At 47.6% G+C, this 27,301-nt stretch overlaps 2 protein-coding genes across 3 annotated transcripts in view; one reads left to right on the top strand and one right to left on the bottom strand.

Moving 5' to 3' along the window:
* Window positions 1-27,301, bottom strand: part of RNF123 (ring finger protein 123) — a 1,441,353-nt gene that overhangs the window by 333,826 nt on the left and 1,080,226 nt on the right. The gene's annotated exons all lie outside the window — the stretch shown is intronic.
* AMIGO3 (adhesion molecule with Ig like domain 3) lies at window positions 976-5,272 on the top strand. Its single transcript, XM_069206869.1, has one exon. The coding sequence runs from the start codon at window positions 1,750-1,752 to the stop codon at window positions 3,262-3,264; it is 1,515 nt and encodes a 504-aa protein (XP_069062970.1). The 5' UTR covers window positions 976-1,749; the 3' UTR covers window positions 3,265-5,272.

The raw sequence follows: 27,301 nt of genomic DNA, 5'->3' as shown, positions 1-27,301 counted from the left end.
GCTGCTTGCTGGAGTACGTCTCTTCACTGTCAGGAAGCACGAAATAATGCTGATCACACTATTTCTACAATCTGTGTGTGAACGGTGCATGTGGTCTGTACTTACTGGATTCTCTAGCGTGCCCTAGCGCCCTAGTACCGGTACTCTCTCTGATGAAATGGACTGCCACCCAGGTGGTAACTTGCCAGTGGGTGAGATAAATTTGTTTTAGCCGGCCATGGTACGCCGTTCTGCTCTGAACTGTAAAGCATGAGGAAACTTTGTTTAGAAAAAAAACACAGTATAATACCTGCTGGCTTTGACAATACCTGGTGTCTTTTCCAGTGTATAGTGAACAAGGACACAATTTGCAGACCAAATGTCTGCATGGTCACTGGCAGTGGAGGGGTGGATACTTTGGGGGTTATTGATCTACGTGGCTTTGTGGAAATACGTGTCTTGGAAGCTGGAGGCAATAGTTTGTTTCACCGACAACCAGTTAACAATAAAAAAAACAGAAAGCGAGGCTGATGTTTTCTGAGTAAGCCTGCATTCATCGCGTGTTCATTCAGTTACAACTTCAAACGAGAACTCTGATGAAAGCTGTGCTTTCAAATGGAAGGGCGACAGAGAACAGATAAAGTTAGTTACGTTAGATTCAGGGCGGATATAAAAAAAAAAAAGCACCTTTTAAAGTATCCATTTAATGAAACGCAGTGATGCGCCCCGCAACACCGCTCCCTGTCCTATAAATGAGTTGTTTACCTATCTCACTGGACGCCTGTGAGGTGCTCTGACAGTAGTGCTTATTCTTGTTTCACTTCCACTTGCAGGTGGCGTGAAGTGAGTGAGCTGCACAAGCCATTCAAAACGAAAATCGTGGTTCAGTCAGCGGATGGCAGGCGCCCCACCCCTCTTCCACAGCTGCGTCCAATCACGTTTCTCTGTGTTCTCTCGGCTGAGCCAGACCTACCCCGCGTCCACCGCTTCACACCGGCAGGGCAAGGAGGACAGCGAGAAGCCAAAGACACGCAAGAACCCGCTGCTTACACACACAACACCCAGGTCCCCAAGGAGAGCGGCTACATCCTGCTATCAAGTGACGAACCGGATGACGCCACAGACAGCCGGCTCCTCGGCACGTCTTCCCTCACGAAGAGACTTTTTATGTACCCGCCTGCTTTCTAGTTCTTCTCCAATCCCCACAGCGCGCTCGGACAGGAGGAGCGCGCGCTGGGACATTGCGCGAAGAGTCCGGTGCCATGGGCTACAGTCACTCTGAACTGATCCCCAGGGAGGGGCGCGCCGAGGTCGGGATACTTTGGAGTCTCCAAGAACAGACCGAGTGAGCTCCCTGAGCGAGCTGTGATCTCCGGCACCCAGAGACTGAGAGAACTGCAGCGGGGATGGAGAAACTCGCCCACGAAGCTTGCGGGCTTGACTCTTCTGCCAACACCTAACTGCGTCGCTCCTTCCAGCTTCGCAAGGCTGCCAAGAGAGGAAGTGACCGAGCAAAGGTACCCTTGTTAAATCATGGGCCCTCGTCTTCGGAGCCTGACCTTTGGTTTGGATCCTTATGTTGTATGAATTCACCTTGTGGCCTGGGGCTGAAAGTGATGGACACTCGAGGCTGACCTCCAATAGACCTCAGCAAGACACTGCCAGACTACGATTTAAAACGCCCACATGAATACAGATTTTGCTTAATGCTGCTACTCAAAGGAGGTACAACTTGCCTTCTCTCAGTCGCTTCGGAACACAGGCTTCCTCATGATGCATAGGCTTGCCCTGGGACACTTAGTATGGAAATGGCTTGGAAAGCTTCTATTTTTGGAACTGTTTGCCCGAAGCAACTCGGTCAGCGCCCATGGATGCCCTGCTGCCTGCATTTGCGCCTCTGACCTTCTGAGCTGCGTGAACCAGAATCTTCAGCAGGTGCCTGCGGCTCTGCCTTCTATGGCTGCCAGCTTGGATCTCAGCCACAATAACCTCTCCCATCTTCATAACCACTGGCTGGCCACCCTGCCACGCCTCCAGGCACTCCGCATCAGCCACAATCGGATCGAAAGGCTGACAGCGCGGGTATTCCACAATGCCACTCTGCTCCGGCATCTCGATTTATCTTCCAATCTTCTGGTGTCCATCAAGGAACACTTCTTCGAGCGTCTGGTCAGCCTAGAGGAGCTCCTGCTGTACAATAATAAGTTAACACAGGTGGACAGCCGAGCTTTTGTCCACTTGAGCAACATACAGAAGATCTATTTAAGTAGGAACTTAATCGAAAGCTTTTCCTTCAGCTACATGCACAATCTCAGCAACCCTCAACTGAGGACATTGGACCTGTCTTCCAACTACTTTCTTACACTTCCCATTGACGAGGTCACAGCCTTGCCTGTGTACATAAAAAATGGACTATACTTGCATAACAACCCTTTGACGTGCGACTGCACACTCTACAACATGTTCCTACACTGGCATAAGCGTGGCTTCAGCTCAGTACTGGATTTTCAAGAGGAGCACACATGCCTGTACTTGGGGAAAGCCCGAGCCGTGGTCAAGTTCCTAAACCACTATAACAGTCTTGAAAACTGCTCTCTGACCTATGGCAGCCTACCAGAGGTACACCTGAAGGCAAGTGTGGGGACATCACTCTTAATCGACTGTAACACTACACTGCAGGAACAGTACACAACTTACCTATGGGTCTCCCCTAGCTATGAGTTTTTAACCTATCCTGGAAATAACAACCAGAGCCTTAAGATCTACAGTAATGGCAGCCTGGAGATCAGAGCAGCACAGCCGTGGGATTCTGGGATATATCTCTGCATTGCCCTCAACAAACGCCTGCATCAGAACTCAACATATGAAGTAAATGTGACTGTCCATTTTCCAAGGTTTGAAGGAGAACCCTTCAATACAGGCCTCACAACACTCCTTGGATGTGTGGTAACCCTTGTTCTCGTCCTCATATACCTGTACTTGACACCATGCCGATGCTTCTGCTGCTGCAAAAAGTCGCCCACTCCTAGCCCTCCCCATGAATGCAGTGCTCAGTCCTCCATTTTGAGCAGCACGCCACCAACCACAGATGGACCCAACCGCAAGGCGAGCACTACCAAGCATGTAGTCTTCCTTGAACCCATCAAGGAGGTCCAGAATGGCAAGATAAATATGGCGGCCAGTGATGAATTCCATGATGCCAAAAACCCTAAGATTCTTCAACTCAAGTCTGACTCTGATTCCATCAGCTCAGTCTTCTCAGATACACCGTTTGTGCCATCGTAGGAGAGCATCAAACTATCACAGGACCCATATGGTGTGGTTGTAATGGCCCATGTACTTCTAAAAAGAAGTGTCTGGAACTCATTCAGTATGACCAGCTAGCACAATCCAGACCCAATGGTGTACTATGAAGCGGTACAGCATGGTTCTACGTGGCAGTGTGGGAACTGCTGTGAAAGATACAGTGCGCTGCTAGTTTTACTAAGTCTTAAAGCATGGGGTAATGTGCATTCTCTAAGTCTACAGGTTTCCCTCTATAAAACGATTTACTGAACATAAATCGTGATTGTAATGCACAGTGGAGCCTAACTGAAAATCTGCTTTTTGCACGCAATTTCACGTGATCATCATACAGAGATGTAGTTAATGCACGGAGTAGGGTGTATGGCATAAAAAGAAATGTGGAGCACCTTGTGTGCTTGCATGTAAACAGCTCTAGGTTGTCGATTAAATGTATAGTTTAGAGTTGTTTTAGCTCTGGGCACAGCAGTGTGCCTCACAATTACCATCTTTCCCCAGCAAGACCTTAGTTTTAAAATGTACTCCTCGGTGTAGCATCTGCTGTGTAGGTGTGTCCCCTTCACCAACCCTGAAGGGCGACGGGGCCCTCAGGGAACAGGGAACAGAGAACGGGAGGCCTGCTAGTTATGCAGCAGTCAAAATGGCGTTTCCTGGAGGTGTGGGTCAGCGGTAATGCCAGGTGTCAGGGTGTGTGGCGTATATGCAAAGCACAAGCAAACTCAAGGGGAACACTGCTCGCCACAGGGCGGCTAATGCCGAGTCTGTGGGAGTTAGAAAAAGGCGCTCGCGAGCACAAACATGTAGAAGCTTGCATGAGGAGAAACCACGCTGATTTCTACTGCGGAGCTTTATTTATTTACTTTCAGGTTTTACTGGGAGAATACAACGTGGTCGCTGGTCATTTGGCATACATATTACCATCTCGCCTAGAGAAGGTTCAGAATTTCCACTGCATCGTCCCCAGTCATGAAACTCAAGAGGGAGTCATTCTTGAACGCTTTCACTGGCAGTCGAGTGAGGCTAACAGTGAAGCATTGGTGTCGCGTTTACTGTGTGGGGAATGCTAGAGTAAAGCAGAAGGCGAAGAAAGAGTTGCACTGTTTTTCTGTGTAGGAAGAAGCGGCACAGGGACTGGACTTGGTGGTCATTAGCGATGCCTACAACAGCTATTTGCTTATGTGAGAGATGAACGAATGTCGGGTGCAAATTATTGCAAATGTAATGGTAATGCCTGGCTCTTTTTCCATAGTGTCCTACTTTGTCTCATGAAATCCTGTCAGGCCATAAAACCTTATCTATAATTTTATCTGATAAAATTATAGTTCTGTATTCTGTACTGTGTAAACTGAACTTTTCATGTGACTGACAACATAAGCACACGTTTTGGATGATAATGTACCATCTTTTTATTTAGTTTGTTGCCCACAAAGCAGCATTAACTGCAAATGTGAACTTGGTTACTAGCCACGGAAAGTTCATCTCCATAAACATGGTAGGGAACCTTAATAAAAATCTGTGCGGGTTTCAGGCTAAACTTGGAATCAGGCGAAGCATTATCAATCGCTGATTTAAATGCATCACATCTTGGTGACGAGATAAACCCGTTAGCATATACAGTCTGCTTGGCGCTGGATGTAAAACAAGCTGCACTTTATCAACATTCCTTTGGACCAAGGCCCATATCAGTGTAAATACCCATTACATTCGCCACTGATCAGCACACCTCCTAGAAGCGTCAGCAGAGCTGCCACGGATCGAATGGGAACTCCAGCTGGACACTTCTTTTCCCCGCAAGGAACAAGCCCGAGGCACATCGACCAGGTGGGGATAGGGGAAACGTGCACTTCTGCTGTATCCAACTGGCCTATGCATGAGAGGTTTTCATTTTCTGGTATAGCCTTGACGCCCAGCATTCTCTTGGAAGTATGGAATACCTCGTGCGCAATGTAACAATAAACTAGATTGGCCCAAAAGTGCCATTTACGTCAAAGGGTTTGGTTTGTCCGAGTTGTTTTTAACATTGTTTGTAAAGGTTATATTATGAATGCTGTCCTCCCACAGGTACTGGTTTAATATTGGGGCAGTGGTATATGTAAGAAATACTCACAGGAGTTCTTGCACACTCTCCCTAACCTTACCTTCTATATAATGCACAGAATGGGGTCAACAAAAACAAATTGGTAAATGCCAAATGGGGGTCAGGTGGAGAAATTGTTATAAATGTCTGGCACGGGTAGTATCATTGAAAATCATGACATCATCAAAAATAAGAGACAAAACAAATCAAGCTTAATTGCTTATTGTTCTTTTTGGAAGCTGCTCTTGCTTTCCACAAAGGACTTTTGCCGAAAACTTGTATCCCTTCGTAGAATTGTAAACACTCCCCACAAATTAGTATAGGCGGTCCATTTTTCATGATATCACGTTTCATCCCACGGGGTACACGCGGCTCACCGCGCTATTAAGAGTGGAACTGTCAGAGAGGTGAGCTTGAAAACCCAAACAGGGGATCCAAAATAGGCTATGTGCATTGTTTTGTTTTAAATTGCGAAACATTGTTATAGCGCTTGTAGCACTGGTTTCAAGTGAAGAGCTCAGAGTCCCAGCTCTTCACAGAGGCACGGTGTGTTCTTGGACAAGTCAAATCTCTGTTACACCTAACTTGAACATAAATAACTATTGAGTATGGACATACTTCCACGTAAAAGAGCGAGGTACAATGGTGTGGAAACACCAGAGTTTGTAAGATGAGGCACCTCTAGCCTCATTATTTCTCTTCATGCCTACCGGCGGCCAATTACAGAGCAATTCCATGCCGGTGCCTTCCCCGTAAATCAGGGGGACATATTATTCCAAAGAGCAAGTAATTTAGCACACAGCGAATAAATCATTATCTCTAAAGAGTGTTAAAGGCTTTGTAAACATCCGTGCTGTTAAAAAAAACAGATAACTCCACAGATGCACTGCCTTAAATGCAGAAATACTGCTTAACAATTAACCCCATCTTACCGTCATTCAAAATGCGTTTTTTTCTTTTTCTTACAACGCTGTGTGATTCCAAGCCACGACAGCGAAAGTATAAATTGATTATTTCACTGTTGATAAGAACTCCTAAAGTATAATTCATTGGTACTTCTCCAATCAATCCCCAGTCCACAATGCATTTCAGACAAAAATCCACCTCGAGGATTTGGTTTATCTTTTCTCCAAAGTGCAATAAACAAGCTGAAAATTAAGAACCGGAAATATATGCACGTATCATTAAATATGTGAGTTTGCTGAAAACACGTGAACACGCTTTCAATGCCTTCCCAAGTGGCTCGCCATAATACACACATATAGTACAAAGTGTGCTGTTTCAACTCTTTATGAAAATAGCCTGGTGCTGATAGACCGCTACAGTCTGTCGTCCATGCGCGGCAAAGTTCTTATTCCTTTACCTTATAATTAGCCACGGTTGTCAACGTTTGTATTACACAGTGCACTTATTCTCCCCCCCCCCCCCCCCCCCCCCCCCCCCACCACCCCGTCCCCCCTTGGGCGCAGCTCGGTAGCGTAGGGGGTGTTACACCCTCTCATATATGTAGTTCTGGCAAATAGTTGGGTACAGGTGCTTTCAGTCGGGTATAGCACGGAGTCTGTCGGTTTTCACGAGGATTTTTATCAAACGGAAAAATGCACACACAATCTCGCCCTCTGCTTTGAAACCTTCAAAAATGTTTAATTTTTTTTTAATTACAAAATAGTCTGTTTTCTCTCACTTACTACCCCTGACAATCTTCATGTCTCCGCTCACGGGTCCTGGTTGTCGTGCTTGATGGAAAATCTGAAGTCCTCCCCCACCCCCAATCTAACTGACCCAGCTACCTCCCTGATCACAATAAGTATACATAACAGTGATGGATGGAACGCTTCAATTAATCTCAGCCACTGGTAATCACTAGGGCTGCATCCCAATCCATCATTATTTTGCACATCAGGCCACCTCAGCTTGGACCCCGCTATATACAAATCAGTCTTGCCATACTCCAATGGGAACAGTACAGTCCCAACTGCCAATCCAGGTCCTCTCTGACCCGGACCACAACCAACTCAAGGACAGGTTTACCTCTAGTTATGGGCTCATCAGCCGTGTACGTAAGCTTAAGAAGCTTTCTTATTTGAATTCAAGGAGCCACCAGTCTTCCTTTCATTGGAGTATCATTCTGGCTGGGGACTACCTGGAGCGTTAAACCTAGATGTGAATGTAATAGAGGGAGACAAAGGAACACAGCTTGCTAACACTTCAGAGGCGTTTGACTTTGCTCAACCTCTATACATAAGAGATAAGCATGCACTATAAGAATGTCAGATTCATCTGTACGAGTCATTACACAAAAATAATTTAAATGGGACTTACCATTTTTTCTATTTTTTTAATAGCATTACTAATCCCAATGTAGGGTGTCAGACCACTTACATTACAGACACATTATACATTGACAACTTACAGGATGTACTGCATAAGATAGGTCTTGCATAGTGACCTTACTGGTATGTATTATGTTAAGAGTGCATGGTCCGGAGAAATACAAAGTTAGGATTTAGAATGTAACGAAAACTTGGTGTTGCCTGTAATAACAATACTTTATCAATACCCAAATGAACCCTTTATAGCAGCTTTATAATAACAACAGATTGAGGGGAAAAAAGGGTCTAAACCCATGCCTTGTAGTTTTGCTTGCAGCTCCTTGAAGCTGGCTTGTAACTCAGTGTACTACATTAGGATTGCAATTTATGAACTGTGAGGAACAAAATGATCTCCACGGCAGTAACACACTTACCTATCTACATAAGATAAAAATCTGTTACCTGATTGTTACACTATGTGCTATGAAGGAGACACAGTACCTAAACCTCTGTGGTACTTTATGAGTTAGAATCGTTTTATTTTTAAAGGGAAGGGGCAATGGGAGGATGACAGCCATGGAGGGGTGTGCATAGAACACTCCCCTCAGTGCGCATGTATGTTTGGCCGGCCGTCTCGGGCCGGCCAATCACACATGGGCACTGTGCTCTCTCCAGCCCGGCACTGTGTTGCTAGGTTCGAGAGAGCAGGCCCAGACTCCCAGTCTGGCTTGGAACACCCAGCCAGGGTGCTCCAGCCAATCATAACGCTGCTCTGAGTAGCGTCATGATTGGCCGCAGGGTAGGCTTGGAGCCTGTGCCTGCAGTGTGGCAGCGTGCTCAAGGATTTTTTTTAGTTTTTAATATATTTGTTTAAAAATCTTTGTTTGTCCCCCCCCCGCCACTTTGCCCAGTCACCAGACTTGACTGGACAAAACACAGATCTCTCCAGCAAGTGCATTAACCACCAGTTACCGCTACCTTTAGCTCTATCCCCTGAGATTTGCTGGGAACCGAAATATCTCCGCAGCAGGTGCCTTAACTCAATAAGATGTTTTAAAATGCAGACTTTGTTACCAAGTAAACCAGAGCAGACTTATTGTCACATTTGTCCTAAATTATTTGCAGCAGAGTTTTTAAAAATACATGCATATGTTGCTCTGTCACACACTGCTTTTTATGACTCCGCCCCTTGTGTCTCCACTAATTTTCACTGCCACACTTTCACGACCAATTTATGGGTTCCCGGAGAAAATGTTTTCCATTCCAGCACTGCTTCCTCCTTTTACTTTAAGGGCGGGATTTTTCAAATAGAGCAAGAGCCGTGTAAACATTTGCCAATGAGTTCTAGACCCAATCTTAATTTCTGCAAAGCATCCCCCCGACCCTAAACACCATTGCCTACTACAAGTGATTCTTACAGTTGAGGCACCCCTTACAAAGCTGACAGAAAATGTTCATTTTAATTCCTGACCCAAGTAGGTCCTACTGCTTTTGGCCCCAGTCAGTCAGTTGCCATTGTGCATCTAGGACGGTTTCCATTTCCTGTGCTCGTCCAGTGCGAACAGACACTATTCAGGGGCGTAGCTTGGTCAATAAGATTTGTTGAGGGGGAGGCTGGGGTTGGGGGGGAGGGGAGGGGAGGCAGGAAAGGACCTCAAGAACTTCCGGCCTATCTCCCTGCTCCCCTTCCCGGCAAAAGTAATCAAGAAGGCCGTCAACAGACAACTAACCCGCTTCCTCGAGGAGAACTGCACCCTGGATTCTTCCCAATGCAGATTCCACAGCAACCACAGTACTGAAACTGCCCTCATCGCCGCCACCGACATCAGAACTATACTGGACAACAGCAAAACCACGGCCCTCATCCTCCTGGACCTCTCGGCCGCGTTCAACACCGTCTGCCACCACACCCTATGCTCAAGCCTCAGCAATGCAGGAATCCGCAAAAGAGCCCTGGGTCACCTCCTTTCTCACCGGCAGAACCGAGACAGTCTGCATCCCCCCCACTGCTCTCGGAGACCACCAAAATCATCTGCGGCGTACCCCGGGGTTCGTCCCTCAGCCCGACCATCTTCAACACCTACATAGCCCGCCCGCTAACACTGCCTGATCCGACATCCTCAACATCATCTCATACGCTGACGACACCCAGCTGATGCTCTCCCTCACCAAGGACTCTGCCAAGACCAACCTCCACGAAGGAATGAAGGCCATCGCCGAATGGATGAAGAACAGCTGCCTCAAACACAATTCCGACAAGACGGAATCTTCGGCTCCACTCCCTCCGCTGGGGATGACTCCTGGTGGCCTGCCTCTCTCCGAGCCACTCCGACTCCCACCGGCCACGCACGCAACCTAGGATTCATCTTGGATTCCTCATTATCCATGACCCAGCAAGTCAACGCAATCTCCTCCTCCTGCTTCAACAGACCTGCACTGGCTTCCAGTCAACAAGAGAATCACCTTCAAACTCCTCACCCACGCTCACAAAGCACTTCACAACACCGGACCAGAATACCTCAAAAGACGGCTCTCCTTCTACACCCGACCCGGCATCTCCACTCCGCCGACCTCGCCCTCGCAACCATCCCATGCGTCCGTAGAACTACAGCCGGAGGCAGATCATTCTCACACCTCGCCGCCAAGACGTGGAACACTCTTCCCACCCACCTGCTTCAGACCAAACACCTCCTTACCTTCAGGAAACTTCTCAAGACCTGGCTGTCCGAGCAGTAGCATCACCTCCTTCTCCCTCCTCCCCCCCCCACCTCAGTGCCTTGAGACCCTCACGGATGAGTAGTGCGCTTTACAAATTTCTGATTGATTGATTGATTGGCTGAATAGTGAGGTTCAGATTTCCCAACAGTCGTGCAGGGATATCTCGTTAAAATACATTATCTGAGAAGCAAGACACGAGGTGGGCTTTAGGGGCAGTGGAAAGAGAGAGGAGGACAGATTTTTAATTAATCAACCTTCAAAACAGAGTTGAGAGATTGAGTGTGTTTGCCAGTGTGGGCATGTAAAAATCACAGGTGAAATCCGACAGACACTTCATCATACCCGACTGAGGGCCCTTGCACCCAACTACTTACTACAGAATACATTTTTTAGGGGGATGTAACACCCCAAATACCCTCCTTGAAGCTATACCCCTGACACTATTGTCTCCATTAGGCTGGGAAGCACATTGCAGCCTGCTTCTTGGGGTATCTGCCAATCAGAGATGTTTGCAGCATCCACAAGTCCCTGCATCTGGAGTAGACTAGGTGGAGGCATCCTTCCCAGAGATCTCAGTAGGAGATGTAGGGCATCTTCCATAGATCACAGGCATGGCAGTGTAAATTCCTGATCATCAAGCCAAAAAGCAGATGAGCATATACCAATTATGGCACAACTACTAAGCAATTTCCTTTTTTCCCATGGATCTTGCAGCCATGATGCAGTGCTGCGAGGACTACGAGGGCCCTTGCCTCCTTGGCCGCATAGCCATGGGCTAGCACTACCAGACCTAGTGGCAAGGTGTGGCAGCTGTGGACCACGGCTGCGAGGCCCAGGGGACAGTGCTCCTCTCAGGGGCGTAGCGTGCAGTACAGCAGGTACAGTGACACACTAGGGCACATGCTATGTTAAGCGGGGGCACAAACCACCAAAATCTCTCCTGTACTTTATTGCATAGCCAGTAGACACAGGGGGGCAATTTACCTTGCTTGACCAGGGCCCACGACACAACTGCCACGTCACTGTTCACAGTGAGCAGCAGAGGACAACAGCCAATATACAATCCCATCATGCGATCCCATCACCCTGCAACTGCGAAACACAGCTCATAAACACAAGCTATTCTACCGGCCCCACAAAGTGTGGGCTGCGCACGCCTACATTACTTCTTGTTGACTAGTTTAGCACACAGTTGTTTTCGTTCTTTTTTTGTACAAGCTTCAGTGTTAGGACTGTCCGTCTCTGGATCACTTGACACACTCAACACGCAGTGTGGGGGCATCCAAACGGCCCGAAGCACGTCCTGAAGGAGTCCTGCCTGAATGCCAGCGCTACCCTCGAGGCTGAGATAACCACACGCCAGGCATGCTGCACGTGTCCGGAAGTGCTAAGAAGGCCTGTGCGGGGGTGGGATTATCGGCCCTCAGTTGAGGAGACATGCGCCACACACTAAATAAGCAACAGCAAATGTAGGATGTCTTATTCTCTGATCCTCATTCGGAGTCATTCAGGTTACGCCAACAAAGGTAGTTCTATAGATCCACATCACCATATACGAGAGTAGGATGATTCAGTCGTCTAAACGCGGCTCAACAGAGCTTGCCAAGCATGAATCGTACTCCGCGACACCTGCAGGCTTTTTCCAGCTCGGATGTCTGTCTGCAAACGACGACCAGTGTGTATCATAAAACACCCGAAATAAACGCAATGGGAGGCCTCTTAGGGCAAACTGCGTCAGATTTCTTAGTTCACACAAATAATGTATACACGTTAGTTTCTCGGCCAACTACTAGGGGTGCCACCTTAACAGTATTTTCATAACAAGTCTGGTGAAAAAACACAATCAGGAAAATTATAAAAACCCGGCATTTTTCCCCTTTTAACAAATAAACTGATAGTGATACATGTTAAATGAAAGCTCTCCAAGAGGAATTGTATTGCGTTCTAGAATATTCACAGATAGTTTTTAAAGCAAAGAGAGATATAACTGCTATTAAAACAAGCATTTGTAAAGCCAAATAGGTCTTGCCTTTTAGCTTCTCCGGGGCTTTTTTGACAAAGCTGTTCAGCATCAGCAAAAAAAAAAAAAAAAAAAATAGTCACTGCAGATGCTGCAGAGCATTAACCGCTTAGGTGCCCTCCCTGGTGCGGGTCACGACCAGTGGCCGACACCAGGAAGGGCATTAATAAATCCTCGGGTGCAACTTTTTTTTACTTCCCTGGGGAGACACGGAAGCTACCGTGTCTCCCCCCGCTCCCCACCCGCCCCTTTGTGACGTCGCGGCGCGCTGACGTTGCAAAGGTGTTTTCCCCATCAAAGCAGGAAGCAGCCTTGCGGCCGCTTCCTGCTTTGATGGGGAAAACGGCCTTTTCCACGTTCGGGAAGGCCTCGTAAGAAAGGGGAGAGTCTACCCTTTCTTACGAGGCCTTCCTGAAAGTGTTTCCTGGCCCCCGGTCGCAGCTGTGCTGCGATCGGGGGCCAGGAAACACTTTCAGGTTTCCTGGCCCCCCCCGATCGCAGCACAGCTGCGATCGGGGGGGCCAGGAAACACTTTGAAAAGGCCTCGTAAGAAAGGGGAGACTCTCCCCTTTCTTACGAGGCCTTCTGAAACTGTTTCTGGCCCCCGATCGCAGCTGGACACCAGGGATTTCACTTTTGGGGGGCGGCCCCCCCGGAAAACGGGCCGTGTCTCCCCCCGCCCGCCCCTTTGTGACGTCGCGGTGCGCTGACGTTGCAAAGGTGTTTTCCCCATCAAAGCAGGAAGCAGCCTTGCGGCCGCTTCCTGCTTTGATGGGGAAAACGGCCTTTTCCACGTTCGGGAAGGCCTCGTAAGAAAGGGGAGAGTCTCCCCTTTCTTACGAGGCCTTCCTGAAAGTGTTTCCTGGCCCCCGGTCGCAGCACAGCTGCGATCGGGGGGGCCAGGAAACACTTTGAAAAGGCCTCGTAAGAAAGGGGAGACTCTCCCCTTTCTTACGAGGCCTTCTGAAACTGTTTCTGGCCCCCGATCGCAGCTGGACACCAGGGATTTCACTTTTGGGGGGCGGCCCCCCCGGAAAACGGAAAAAAAAATGAAATGACAGGGGGTCCCCCGTGGGGGCAATTTTTTTTTTAGATGTTGTAGGGTTTCCCTGGGGGCCATTTTGGCCCCCAAGTAAACCATACAACAACTAAAAAAATATATATGTATATATCTATATATATCTATGTAGATAGATATATCTAGGTACATGGATATATCTATAGATATATCTATGTAGATATATATATATATATATATATATATATAGATATAGAGGTAGATCTGTATCAAAGAGATTTATAAAGCGCGCTACTCACCTGTGAGGGTCTCAAGGCGCTGGGGGGGGGGGGCGACGGGGGGAGGGAAAGGGGCTGGGAGGTTCACTGTTCAAAAAGCCAGGTTTTGAGGCCCTTCCTGAAAAGAAGTAGGTTTTGGGTCTTGCAAAGGTGGGTTGTGAGTGCGTTCCAGGTTTTGGGTGCAAGGTAGGAGAAGGATCTGCCCCCGGTGGTGGTGTGTTTGATGCGGGGGACAGAGGCAAGAGAGAGGTCAGCTGAGCAGACGTTTCGTGTGGGGGTGTGGAAGGTGACTCTCGTTGAGGTAGGCAGGGCCTGTGTTGTGGAGTGATTTGTGTGCGAGGATGAGGATCTTGAAGGTGATCCTTTTGTCAGTGGGGAGCCAGTGGAGGGATCTGAGGTGTGGAGAGATGTGTTCGTGTCGGGGGAGGTCAAGGATGAGTCGTGCTGCTGAGTTCTGGATGCGTGTAGTTTGCGCTTGAGTTTTAGAGTGGTGCCGGCGTAGAGGGCGTTTCCGTAATCAAGCCTGCTGCTGATGAGTGCGTGAGTGACAGTTTTTCTGGTCTCTGTGGGGATCCATTTGAATGTTTTTCAGTATACGGAGTTTGTTGAAGCATGAGGAGGTAAGAGCGTTGATTTGTTGGGTCATCGAGAGGGAGGAGTCTAGGATGATGCTGAGGTTGCGTGCGTGGTTGGCGGGGGTGGGTGCAGGGCCTAGCGTGGTGGGCCACCATGGGGGGTTCCCAGGTGTTTTTGAGTGGGCCAAAGAGGATTATTTCGGTTTTGCTTGAGTTGAGTTTCAGGTGGTTGGCTGTCATATATATATCACTTTTGTCAATATGTGTGTGGTTTCCCTGGGGGGAAAAGGGTCCGACTTGTCTAGTGGCAGTTTTAGTGCCATAAAGAAGCGCAGAAGGTTTATATGCCTACTGCAAAGAGCACATCTGTATTTTATGTAAATAGCTGACTACATTAGTAAAGTCTATGGAGAGATGAAGGGCACTTTTGCTGGGTGGTAATGAGGGAATCCGAGGAGGAGGGAGTGGGAGCACCAATAATGATTGTTGGACTGGGCGCAGGAGGTGCTAAAGACTGTGACGAATGGTATGTGACAAGGTGTTTTTTGAGTGTCTTGAAAGTACGTGCTGATTGAGGGAAGAAGCGCAGGTATGGTGGCCTCTACTGTTGCACGTATCTCACACAAACCATCGATTTTGTGACTGTCTACGTAGGCTAGTGTTTTAGAGCAACAGTTTAGCCAATAGCAGAGATGGCATCTTGATGGATGACTGCTGCCTGCACTCAGGTTATAGAGGACCGCTCTGACATAGGATCAGAGACTGAGACATCAGATACTGAGACAGCATCTGAGGGATAGGACAATGGCGCAGACTCTGGGAGTGATTTTTCAGTCAGAGGAGTCCCATTCGAAAACTCCTCTTCCAGTACATTATGAGGGAGGTGATGAGGACAGTCCTGCTGTCCCTTCGCAAGCTGTTCGTGCAACTGGGTAATAGTGGGTTAGGCCAACCCAGAGAGCAGGTGAATGCGGCGGCAAGCAGAGAGAGAGTGCTCTCTTGGGAGCTCACCAATTTAGTTCAGCCCCAAATTCCACCACCCAAATCATATTGTGGAGACATCAAAATTGTCTATGGCAGGCACCTGTGTTTTTGGTCCTGGATTCGGCGGCCATATAGAGAAACAAACTAAACCCAAACATTTCTGGAAACTAGACATTCGGGGGAGTCCACAGAGGTGTGACTTGTGTGGATTCCCCAAAGTTTTCTTACCCAGAATACCCTGCAAAGCTGAAATGTTGAAAAAAAAACTATTTTTCTCGCATTTCTGTCACACAAACTACAGGAATATGCTGGGATCCACAACATTCCTACCACCCAGTGACTCCTCACCTGTCCTGATAAAAACACTACCCCACTTGAGTGCCTACACCTAGTGCCTGTGTCAGGAATGGATCACCCCAGGGTCAACAGCTGCCTCACGTAAGGACCAACATTGACCGTTGTGTGATCTATTCCTGTCGCAGGCACCAGGCCTAACCACACAAGTGAGGTATCATATTTATCGGGAGACTTGGGGGAACGCTGGGTGGAAGGAAATTTGTGGCTCCTCTCAGATTCCAGAACTTTCTGTCACTGAAATGTGAGGAAAACGTGTTATTTTAGCCGCATTTTGAGGTTTGCAAAGGATTCTGGGTAACAGAACCTGGTCCGAGCCCCACAAGTCACCTCATCTTGGATTCCCCTGGGTTTCTAGTTTTCAAAAATGTGCTGGTTTGCTAGGTTTCCCCAGGTGCCGGCTGAGCTAGAGGCCAAAATCCACAGGTAGGCACTGTTTTCTATGAAAAAATGTGATGTGTCCACGTTCTGTTTTGGGGCATTTCCTGTCGCGGGCGCTATGCCTACCCACACAAGTGAGGTATCATTTTTATCGGGAGACTTGGGGGAACGCCGGGTGGAAGGAAATTTGTGGCTCCTCTCAGATTCCAGAACTTTCTGTCACTGAAATGTGAGGAAAACGTGTTATTTTAGCCACTTTTTGAGGTTTGCAAAGGATTCTGGGTAACAGAACCTGGTCCGAGCCCCGCAAGTCACCCCTCCTTGGATTCCCCTAGTTCTCTAGTTTTCAGAAATGCACAGGTGTGGTAGGTTTCCCTAGGTGCCGGCTGAGCTAGAGGCCAAAATCTACAGGTAGGCACTTTGGAAAAAACAGCTGTGTTTTCTATAAAAAAATAGGATGTGTCCATGTTGTGTTTTGGGGCATTTCCTGTCGCGGGCACTAGGCCTACCCACACAAGTGAGGTATCATTTTTATCGGGAGACTTGGGGGAACATAGAATAGCAAAACAAGTGTTATTGCCCCTTAACTTTCTCTACATTTTTTCCTTCCAAATATAAGAGAGTGTGTAAAAAAGACGTCTATTTGAGAAATGCCCTGCAATTCACATGCTAGTATGGGCACCTCGGAATTCAGCGATGTGCAAATAACCACTGCTCCTCAAAACCTTATCTTGTGCTCATTTCGGAAATGCAAAGGTTTTCTTGATACCTCTTTTTCACTCTTCATATTTCAGCAAATGAATTGCTGTATACCCAGTATAGAATGAAAACCAACTGCAGGGTGCAGCTCATTTATTGGCTCTGGGTACCTAGGGTTCTTGATGAACCTACAAGCCCTTTATATAATGACCCCTTGCTGAATTCAGAATTTTGTCTAGTTTTCAGAAATGTTTAGCATTCCGGGATCCAGCATTGGTTTCACACCCATTCCTGTCACTAACTGGAAGGAGGCTGAAAGCACCAAATATAGTAGAAATGGGGTATGTCCCAGTAAAATGCCAAATTTGTGTTGAAAAATTTGTTTTTCTGATTCAAGTCTGCCCGTTCCTGAAAGGTGGGAAGATAGTGATTTCAGCACCAGAAACCCTTTGTTGATGGCATTTTCAGGGAAAAAACCACAAGCCTTCTTCGGCAGCCCTTTTTTCCCATTTTTTGGAAAAAACTAAATTTTCACTGTATTTTGGCTATTTTCTTGGTCTCCTCCAGGGGAAACCACTAACTCTGGGTACCATTAGAATCCCTAGGATGTTGGAAAAAAAGGACGCAAATTTGGCGTGGTTAGCTTATGTAGACAAAAAGTTATGAAGCCCTAAGCGCGAACTACCCCAAATAGCCAAAAAAGGGCTCAGCACTGGGGGGGGGAAAAGGCCCAGCAGCTAAGGGGTTAAAAAATAATAATAATAATGAAAATAAAAAAATCACACAATAATGCTATCCTAGGGAGACGTTGCTGGTCACCATGCAAGTACTCCTACGTTGATGTGGTGGCAAAGATTTTTGTATTTATTTAGTTAACGTTCCAAGACTGTGGATGTGCTTCTTGAAGTGGTTGATAAAAATAAAATAAAATAAAAAAATCATTACAAGTGCACAAAAGTGCATATTAAGAAATTAGCTGCTTGGTAGCAAACTGCAGCGGCTGCGCCCACCTAAAACATAAAAAAAACAATAATTTAATAATTTCAAGAAAAGCTGAGTGGTGGGACCAATGGAACAAGATATAGGGGAAGTAGTGGGGAGCAAGAGAATACCCCTATGAGCAGGGAGGGAAAGGGGCGCCACAGAGGAATTCGTCGGGGCTTGTTGGTAATAAAACAAACAAAAAAACTAGCATTTGCAAAACAATGCAATGGGTCTCACGTTTGCTCCAGTTAGTGCTATTGGCGCTGTGATTTCCTAACTGGAATTTTCTTGCCACATAAATTGAAAATGAAAAGTAAAACATTAGTTGACACACGCAAGCCGATTCAAAGCTGCCATAAGAATAAGCGGGAAGGAGACACATCAAAGGAAAAATAATTTTGCTCACAGTCAAACATATCCGCAATCGTGCAATTATCCATTTAATAGGGTCAGTCTGCAAGGCAGTAACAAAAGCTCCCCAAGGCAGGACAAATGTAAAGCATTTACCAATGACAAAGGGTTTTTTGAAAGGCAAGCCCACAAACGAGTGAAAGTGATGGGCATGTAGTGGGCGTGGTTAAAAGCCCACAATAGTTACAACAGGTCAAAGCGTTTTCACGCTCAACCTAAAAAGGTAAGCAGGGGCATGGGAGAGAAACAATGTGGGGGAAGCAGGAGACAGGGAAAGGGGGCAAGAGCAAGAATACACATGCTCTTCCATGGATCTTTGAAAACGTTGCTCTATGAATGTAAGCAGTTGAAGAATACAAGTCATCCAATCAAAAGGATGGGAAAGAAGGTATGCTCCAACAGTCGGGCAAATACAAGAAGAGAAAGGAAACCATAGTTTAAGAAGTAAGCAAATGAGATTGACAAGAAAGCCAACCAATGATTAACTATGGACTGAATTATTATTATTATTTTTACACATTTGTCTTTGACAACAATTAGCTAAAAGCGGTCTTGTGTGCAAGATCTCAAAACAGTACGCATCATTTTTCACTAACTGTTATTTGAGAAATAGCTACTTTCCTACCGGAACCCCAAAACAAGCACAAATGGATAGTATTTTTTTGCAGAGGAAGCTAGCCTACCACCCTGATGGTGTGTGAGCCCTTGTGGATCTTAAGTTCAAATACAGGTTCACGTTAGTGGGGTCCACAAAAAAAACAACACAGACTTTTTATGAGGCACAAGCATTAAGATCCCATATATGTCCTCGCGGCCTAGACCAGCGTTTCAAGGTGGTCTCAGAAACAGTGCCAAAACTCGTTTGTAAAACAAAGCCACAAAACAAGAAACCATATGCTTATCTGATGAACACAAATACGTTTCCTAAGCATAGTCACTGCAGCCATCATGGGATCTGGTGTGGAAATTATTAGGTTATGAACAAGTGACACTTTCTAAATTACTGTGCAGCCCCATTGGGTGTCTAACCATACCCTAAGCAGAAGCTGGGTCTTGTGCTTCAATTTGGGTTTTCAGTGCAACAAAAATGCAATTACAAAACATTATTAGTTTACATCTCTATGGGTCTGAGCTACTCCCACAGCTTTTGTAAGTGGTTCATTCAAAGTTTGGAATGCAGTGTTTCCTCCTGGTGAACAAGTTACTTACACCTTTGGTAACGCCTTACCTGGTAGAGACATATTCTAGTTGCAGATTCTTTACATTGTGAATTCCCCCCAGGCATCAGACTGGATCTGGTGATTTTGTTTTTCAAGCAGTATCCCTGCGAGCAGTTGCGAATTTCCCACAGGTGTCAGACTGGATCTGGTGATTTCTTTTTCAAGCAGTACCCCTACGAGCAGTTAGGTGGCGTCGATCAACTCCGCGTCCGTCGTCGGTGTCATCCGGGCCAGATATGATGTCGCAGGTCCGGTATAGACACTACCCCGGTGCACTGACGTCAGTTTCTTTTCACAACTTTTCACACCAGAAACGCAAAGCCATGAAGAACACTGGCCACTGGTGGTCAAAACTAGGGCCATGAAGGGGAGTCCTGTCCCCAGAAATCACTCTGCAGAGTGGGGAGGATGGGAGGGTCAGTAAGGAATCTGCAAATAGAATATGTCTCTGGCAAATAAGGGTTTACTGAAGGTAAGTAACATGTTCATCTGATAAACACTTCTAGTTACAGATTCTTTACCTTGTGAATAGATACCCAAGCAATATCACCCCCGGAGGTGGGTCTGCGAAACATGATCAAACTAGAAAGTCCTGCAGGACCGAACTGACAAAGTACCCACCCTACGAACCTGACTGTCCAGGCAGTAGTGTTTGGTGAACATGTGCAAGGATGCCAAAATCGTCACCTGACAGATATCAAGGACTGGAACCTCACGTGCTAACACAGTGTCATCACTGTTGCTCTGGTAGAAAGAGCATGCAAACCTTCAGGCGGTTGCTTCTTGGCCAGTGCGTAGAAGGTTTTAATAGAGTATGACCCATTGGGAGATGGTCCGCTTCTGCACTGCCTAACCTGTCTTCGCACCCACATAACCAACAAAGAGTTGATCATCCACCAGAACTCTTTTGTACGATCCGGGTACAGCACTAATGCTCTTTCTGGGGCCAGGCAGTGGAGTCTCTCCTTTTTCTAAGAAGGATGTGGGGGTGCGTAAAAAAGTAGACAAGGGGATGGATTAGCCTACATGAAATGGCACAACCACTTTTGGTAGAAAGGAGGCCCTACTGTGAAGCACGACTATCAGGATGAATGGAAAGGTAGGGCAGCTTAGATGACAAAGCCTGCAATTCACTCACCCCAATGGCAGATGTAATAGCCACCAGGAAGGCTGTTTTTAGGGACAGGCTCAAAGGAGCGCACACCAGGAATCTCAGAAACAAATTCAAATCCCAATAGGGCATAATGAATGGGCATGCAGGACCTGTATGATTAAGACCTTCAAGTAACCTAGAAAAAATAGGAGACAAACAAAGAAGGTTGATCCGGCAACCTCAAAAATGCAGAGAGAACAAATAAATAACCTTTGAAAGTGCCCATAGTCGAGCCCTGCTAGACCAGAGAGAGGATGAACAACAAAACCTCAGGAAGAGGGGCAGAAAGGGGGTCAACAGACTTCTCTGTGCATTATGCCACAAATGTCTTTCAACGACAGGCGTATACAGTTTTGGTTGAGGGACGCCTGGCTGTCAAGATAACATTACAGCCTTCGGGTGGAAGGTCAAAAGCTGTAAACTGCTGCCACTCAATCTCCACGCAAGAAAGGCAGGGACTGGACAGGTTCGGGTGGAGAACCCTCCCCTGCTGCCGCAACAGAAGATCCTCCTGAAGGGGCAGTCTGATTAAAGGGTTGATGGCCATGCTCAATAGCTTGGGATACCAAACTCTTCGTGTCCAGTCCAGAGCCACAAGGATTATTTGGGCCAGATCCTTCTTGATCTGCTTGAGAACTCTGGGCAGAAGTGGTATGGGCGGAAAGGCATACAGGAGGCCTGAGTTCCACTCGAGACGAAAAGCTTTGCCAAACGTTTGCCGCCTTGGAAACTCCAAAGCGCAATACTGCTAACATTGCACATTCTCTGCAGAGGCAAACAGTTCTAAACAAGGCTCTCCACACTGCTGAAAGAGACCTTGTGCCACCTCCGGATGCAGACACCACTCATGATCAACTAAGCAATGTTGACTGAGTTTATCATCTCTGGCATTCAGAGAGCCTGCCAGATGTTGAACCACCAGGGATATGCCCTGTTGTTCCAGTCAGGTCCAGACGCACAGCAGCCTCCTGACAAAGGGTCCACAACCCCAGGCCGCCCTTCTTGTTGCAGTACCACATGGCACTGGGGTTGCCTTTGAACACCTGCACTACCTTCCCATTGAGAGAGGGAAGAAATGCTTTCAATGCAAGCCTGATCGCCCACCAGAGTTCCAACAGGTTGATTTAGAGTCAGGACTTTGCTGGAGACCAGATGCCTCTGTTCTCTGCCTCTCCCAGATGACTGCCCCAGCCCAGTAGTGACACATCTGTCATTACTGTCAGCTCTGGTTGAGGAAGAGAGAAGGATATGCCTCTCACCCAATCCTGGTTCAATGGCCACCCATGCAGATCTCATGTGGTTTCCTCTGATATCTGGACCATGTCAGAGAGATTCCCATGATGCAGCACCCACTGGAACTTCAGGTTCCACTTCAGAGCCTGCCGATGCTATCTGACATGATTCACCAACAGGATGCAAGAGGCCAAGAAGCCCAGCAGCCTCAGAGTCATTCTCACCAAAATCCAGGATAGAGGCTGGAACTTCAGTATTATAGCCCGAATATCCTGGACTCACCACTCGGAAAAATAAACCCGAAACTGCACTGTGTCCAGAACAGCTTGGATGAAAGGGAGCGTCTGAGAGGGAGTCAGGTGTGACTTCAGCAGGTTTAGGTTCCCCCAGGGAATGCAGGAGGTCCATCATAGTCTAGAGGTGGGAGACGACAGCGTGGGGAGAGTACGCCTTCAACAGCCAGATGTCAAGGTAAGGGAAGACTAAAACCCTAGACGCAGATGAGCTGTGACCACAGCCATTACCTCAGTGAACACCGAGGGGCGCTGATAAGGCCAAGAGGGAGCACGGTGGGCTGAAAATGCTCGTAAGCCTACTGTGAACCGCAAGTAGGGACTATGAGAAGGACAGGACAGGAATATGAAAACAAGAGTCTTGCAAGTCCAAGGTTACCCTCCAGTCTCCTGGGTCCAGGGCTGATAAAACCTGTGCCACAGTGAGCATTTTGAACACCTCCTTCCAGGGGAAGAGATTGAGGAACTAAAAGTCTAGGATAGGGCAGAGGCCCTTGTCCTTTTTTTGGGTACCAGAAAGTAGCAGGAACAGCAACCATGATCTATTTCTGGCATGGGAACCAGGCGTGGCACCTAAGGGCCACTATCAAAGCAACTGCTCTGCCTAGTGAGTCAGTCATGTCCAGTTCACATCGGATCGTGAACCTTGCTGAGTTTTTCCCATCAGCAACTGCTTGGGAGAGTACAGCCCGGGCCTCCTCTAGGACCTGTGGCAGCACTTGCGCAACCATATCCCACAGGGTATGGGTATAATGGCCCAAAAGGCATGCAGTGTTCAAAGACCACAACGCTAAGCTGGCTGGAGAAAACAGTGTAACCGCCCTCTTGCATTCCCTAACTAGGGGTGCAGAAGGAATCACACACTGGGAAGTGGAGGCTTTGATAAACAAGCTCTCATGGGTGGGGAGTTGCATGAGGAAACTCGGGATGCCTAGTGCAGGCCATGGAGGCAGGCAGTTGTCCTGTTCACAGGAGCCCCTATGCAGGGTTTGGACCAGGTACCCAGTAGGTCATCTGTGAGGGCTTCATTGAAGGGGAGCAGGGGTTTGGAGGATGAAGCTCCAGGCTGAAGTACCTCTGTCAGGAGATTAGTCCTGACTGCCACTGAAGGCAGCTCAAGGTCCAGGACCTCAGCTGCTCTTCGCATCAACATTGTGTATGAAACACTCTCCTCTGTAGCCACGGTAGGAGGAGAAAGCATGCCAGTATCTGGGGAGATGTCCAGTCCACTGGCTTCACCCAAGTGCGCTTGCCAGTCCAAAAGAACTTGGAGCTAGTATTCTAAAGGGTCCAGAGACCCCTCCCTTTTCTCACCATACGCTATCCCATAAGAAACTGGCTCAGGATCTGACATAGGAAGCACTGCTCCTGTCAGTGCTGGAGTCGGAGTCAAACGACGCCCATCCGGCTCCACGTCTGAGTCAGCAATGGGGATGGGGATAGAACCGCCCAAGAGCATCGGAGTTGGGACCGGCATCAGGGAAGGTCGAGAGGGTTCGACCAACACCTTTCTGGGTCCAATCATGGATCCATGTGTGCCCCTCAAAGACAAGGTAGCCAGCGCAGAACCCAAAGGTGTCCCTTCCAACTCAGAGAGGCCTGAAGGCACTCCGGGAGTGTTGGACTGCCCAAAAATGAGGCGCATGGTCTCATAAAACTCTTTTAGCTGGGTAGGGGTTGTTCCGGCTCCCGGAAACTCAGGAAGGCATTGAGTCAGCCGAGACGCAGGCTCCACAGATGGAGGCCTAGAACAATGATGCTCCCTCATCTCGTCGGTCGACGGAGAGGGTGAAGTCGAAGAACGTTTTGCTTTCTTCGACTTCTTCTTGTGCTTTGACTTACCCAATCGTCCCGAGGACTTGGAGTGGAACGAGGACAAAGTAAGACTCCATACCCGCTCCCAGGACCTTCCGCTCGACTAGGACCTTGACTTACGCAGAGGTAAGTGTTGGGCTACCATCAGCTTTGGGGACCGCTCCCTCAAATCCTTGGGATGCATGGCCCGACACACTGAGCACGACTTAGGGTCATGGTCACGTTCGAAACACCAAAGGCACACGAGGTGCGGATCTGTCACTGACATTGCACGATGACAGGATCCGCAGGGCTTGAACCCGGTCTTCAATGCACCTTATAAAACTCGAAAAAAAAAGTCAACATAAAGTCGAAAAAGGCCAGTCAAAAAATGACTGAGGAGTAGCTCTCTTCGGATAGGCTCTGGCTGGCACGGAAAGAAAAGAACTGATGTCAGCGTGCCGGGATGGCACCTTTATAGGACTCGCAAAGTCATATCCGGCGCGGATGACGACGACAAATCTGCAACTCGAAGTCTCTATTAGATATTTACTTACAAATACTGTACATACCGATTCAGAATCTCGGTGGTTAAGAAACTGTTAGCATCTAATTTGCAGGCCAGTCACCTAAAACTGTCAAATGAAAATGCACAAATTAAAACACACTGTAGCATTTGTGGGAAAGACCCCTCCATTCATAAGGCTTCTTCACCATTCCCCCTTTTCCTACAGTTCTTTTACTCTATCTGGGAAACTCCCCCTAGTTTCCCCCCGCCAACAACACTTAGAGGTGACCTAAATGTTGAGGCCACCAGATGACTCCATGTCGACAAAGAAGCAGTGCTCACACCCACGGCTTTTCATTTACAGATTATTTTTATAGCTATGTTAGTTTAACTGGAACAACTGATGTGAAGCAGGATGACAACATCCAGAATGAATTAGGTTGGTAAACAAAAACCTAGAAGAGTCGTACTGTGCACTTGATGATATAGATTCATTTGATAACCTTATAAAAGTGTAAAGTGCTATGCAAAAACTGCAACATAAATTTATACATGTTGCAAATCACATGTGCAAGTCACCAGGGTACAGGTTCAACCTTTCTTCTTTCAGATGTCAATAATTTGAAGACCAGTGGATTGGGAAAAAACACTAATGATTCAAGAGGCAGGAGGCAATGCAGTTGGTAACATGTGCACCACCACCATGCACACTTTTTTCATCATTTTACTGCAAATATTGCATTGATATTATCAATGATGTTATCAAAGATGTCATGAGTGCTGTAATTTGTGGGGTAATTAGCAGTGCATGGTGAGGGCGTGAGTTATAGTTACCTTAGGGTGCAAGTTATATTTACCTTAGGACGCGAGTTATAATTACTTGAAATAACTGTAACAGGTGAATTTCTATGTTTTGGTACATTTAAAATGTAAGCCTAACTATAACATCCCTATAACCTTTGTTTTTTAAAATTAAATGTTGATGTTTTTTTTAAATTCTGTTTCCTATCTATACCGTCCCTGTAACCTTTGTTTTTTTTTCCCAGTGATTTTCTACGTTTGTTTAATGTAAAGTGATCTTTACTACTGCATGCCTCTTCTAAAATGTTCTTTATTTTTGGGGAGGAGAGCAGCGCGGCAGAAAATAGAAGAAGCACACTAAATGACAACTCCAGACCAATGGTTTTTATGTAGCAAAAATATATTTTCTTAATTTAGTTTTAGGAGCACGAGATTCAAATTGCAGGTAAGTACCTTAAAAGTTTCGCATTTCACACAGGTATCAACAAGTACTTTGTTGACAATAGGTAAGTAATACTGTTTTTGAATTATTGACAGTAATCTGTTTTAAAAATGGACACTTTGTACAATTTTCAGAAACAGTTCCCAGGGAAAAAGAAATGTTAGGTCATTTTACAGGTAAGTATAACACTTAAAGTTTTGGTCTCTGGGTTTTAGGAATTCCACCGGTTGGGGTTCAAGTTAACCCCAAACACTCACCACCAGCAACACGGGACTGGTCAGGTGCAGAGGTCAAAGTTGAGCAAATTTAAAATGGGCTCCTATGGAGACTTGGGGTACTCGGAATCAGGACTGCCTGCAGGTAAGTACACGCGGATCGGAGGGCAGACCGGGGGGGGGGGGGGGGGAAGGTTGAAGGGGCACTGGACTGGAGGGGCCACATGTAGGCACCAAACACACACCCTCAGCGGCACAGGGGCAGCCGGGTGCAAGGTGCTAACAGGATGTCGGGTTTCAAATGCTGGTCTCGGGCACACCACAGGTTGGACAGGGAGGAGGGCCTGCTGCTGAATGTAAAGGCAATGTGGGTGAGTTCTCCAAGGCCTGGGGGCTGCAGGTGCAGTGTGCCTTTAGGTGTCAGTTATCTTTGTCCGGAGCCTCGCAGTCAGGGGTGTCTTCGGGATTCCCTCTGCAGGAGTCGTCGTGGAGGGCTGGAGAGGTCAACCCAGGGTGGGCACTTGCTCGCAATCACCAGGGGACCCTCTCTTGCTGGATGGACCACCTGGACATGGGTCATAGGGGTCGGGTGCACAGGGGCCAGGACTCACGCATCCGGAGTGAGGTGGGAGTCCCTGGTTGTAGGTTTTCTTAGAGCCGCTGTCCTCTGGAGTTCTTGGTCCTTATGGAAGCAGGGCAGTCCTCTGGAGTTAGGCAGAGTTGCTGGTCCTCCTGGAAGCGTTGCTGGTGTTTTGCACGTTCTTTGAAGCAGGAGACAGGCTGGTAGGGCTGGGTCCAAAGCAGTTGTCGTCTTCCTTCTTCTCTGCTGGGGGTTTCAGCTTAGCAGTCCTTCTTCTTCTTGTAGGTCACTAGAAATCTGGTGAGCTGGGTTCTGGGAGGCCCTCATATCCTAGATTTAGGGGCATTTTAGGGGTCAGAGGGCAGCAGCCAATGGCTACTGTCCCTGAGGGTGGCTATACCCTCCTTGTTCCCATTCCCTTTCCCTGTCCTCCAAACCAAGATCGAGGATTCTGTAGGGAGGGGGCCACCTCAGCTCTCGACACATTATGGGTGGTCTTGGCTGAGGTAGTCACTCCTCCCTGTTTTTCTTAAGTTTCCCACCGCAACAGCCCCCAAAAGTGGGGCTTGTCCAGGGGCAGGCATCTCCACTAGCTGGAGTGCCCTGGGGCAATGTAACACAAGGCCTGAGCCTTTGTGGCTCACCGCCAGGTGTTACACTTCCTGCAAGGGGGGGGGGGGGAGAATGGGGGGATGAGAGGTGTGAAGCACCTCCACCCAGAGCAGGCTTTGTTTCTGGCCTCAGAGAGCACAAAGGCCCTCACCCATGGGGTCTGAAACTCATCTGCTCGTGGCAGGCTGGCACAGACCAGTCAGTCCTGCACTAGAGGACAGGGTAAAATACAGGGAGCATCTCTAAGATGCCCTCTGTGTGCATTTTTTAAATAAATTCCACACTGCCATCAGTGGGGGTTTATTGTCCTGAGAAGTTAGATACCAAACTTCCCAGTCTTCAGTGTAGCCATTATGG

This window comes from Pleurodeles waltl, chromosome 9 (genome assembly GCF_031143425.1).
Source record: "Pleurodeles waltl isolate 20211129_DDA chromosome 9, aPleWal1.hap1.20221129, whole genome shotgun sequence".
In the NCBI taxonomy this organism is placed as follows: Eukaryota; Metazoa; Chordata; class Amphibia; order Caudata; family Salamandridae; genus Pleurodeles; species Pleurodeles waltl.
The sequence above is the reverse complement of the archived record's forward strand: the minus strand, read 5'-3'. Positions and strand labels throughout refer to the sequence as shown.

Excerpts from the sequence above, each read along its gene's own strand:
- AMIGO3 (XM_069206869.1), top strand. The coding sequence starts at position 1,750 with ATGATGCATAGGCTTGCCCTGGGACACTTAGTATGGAAATGGCTTGGA.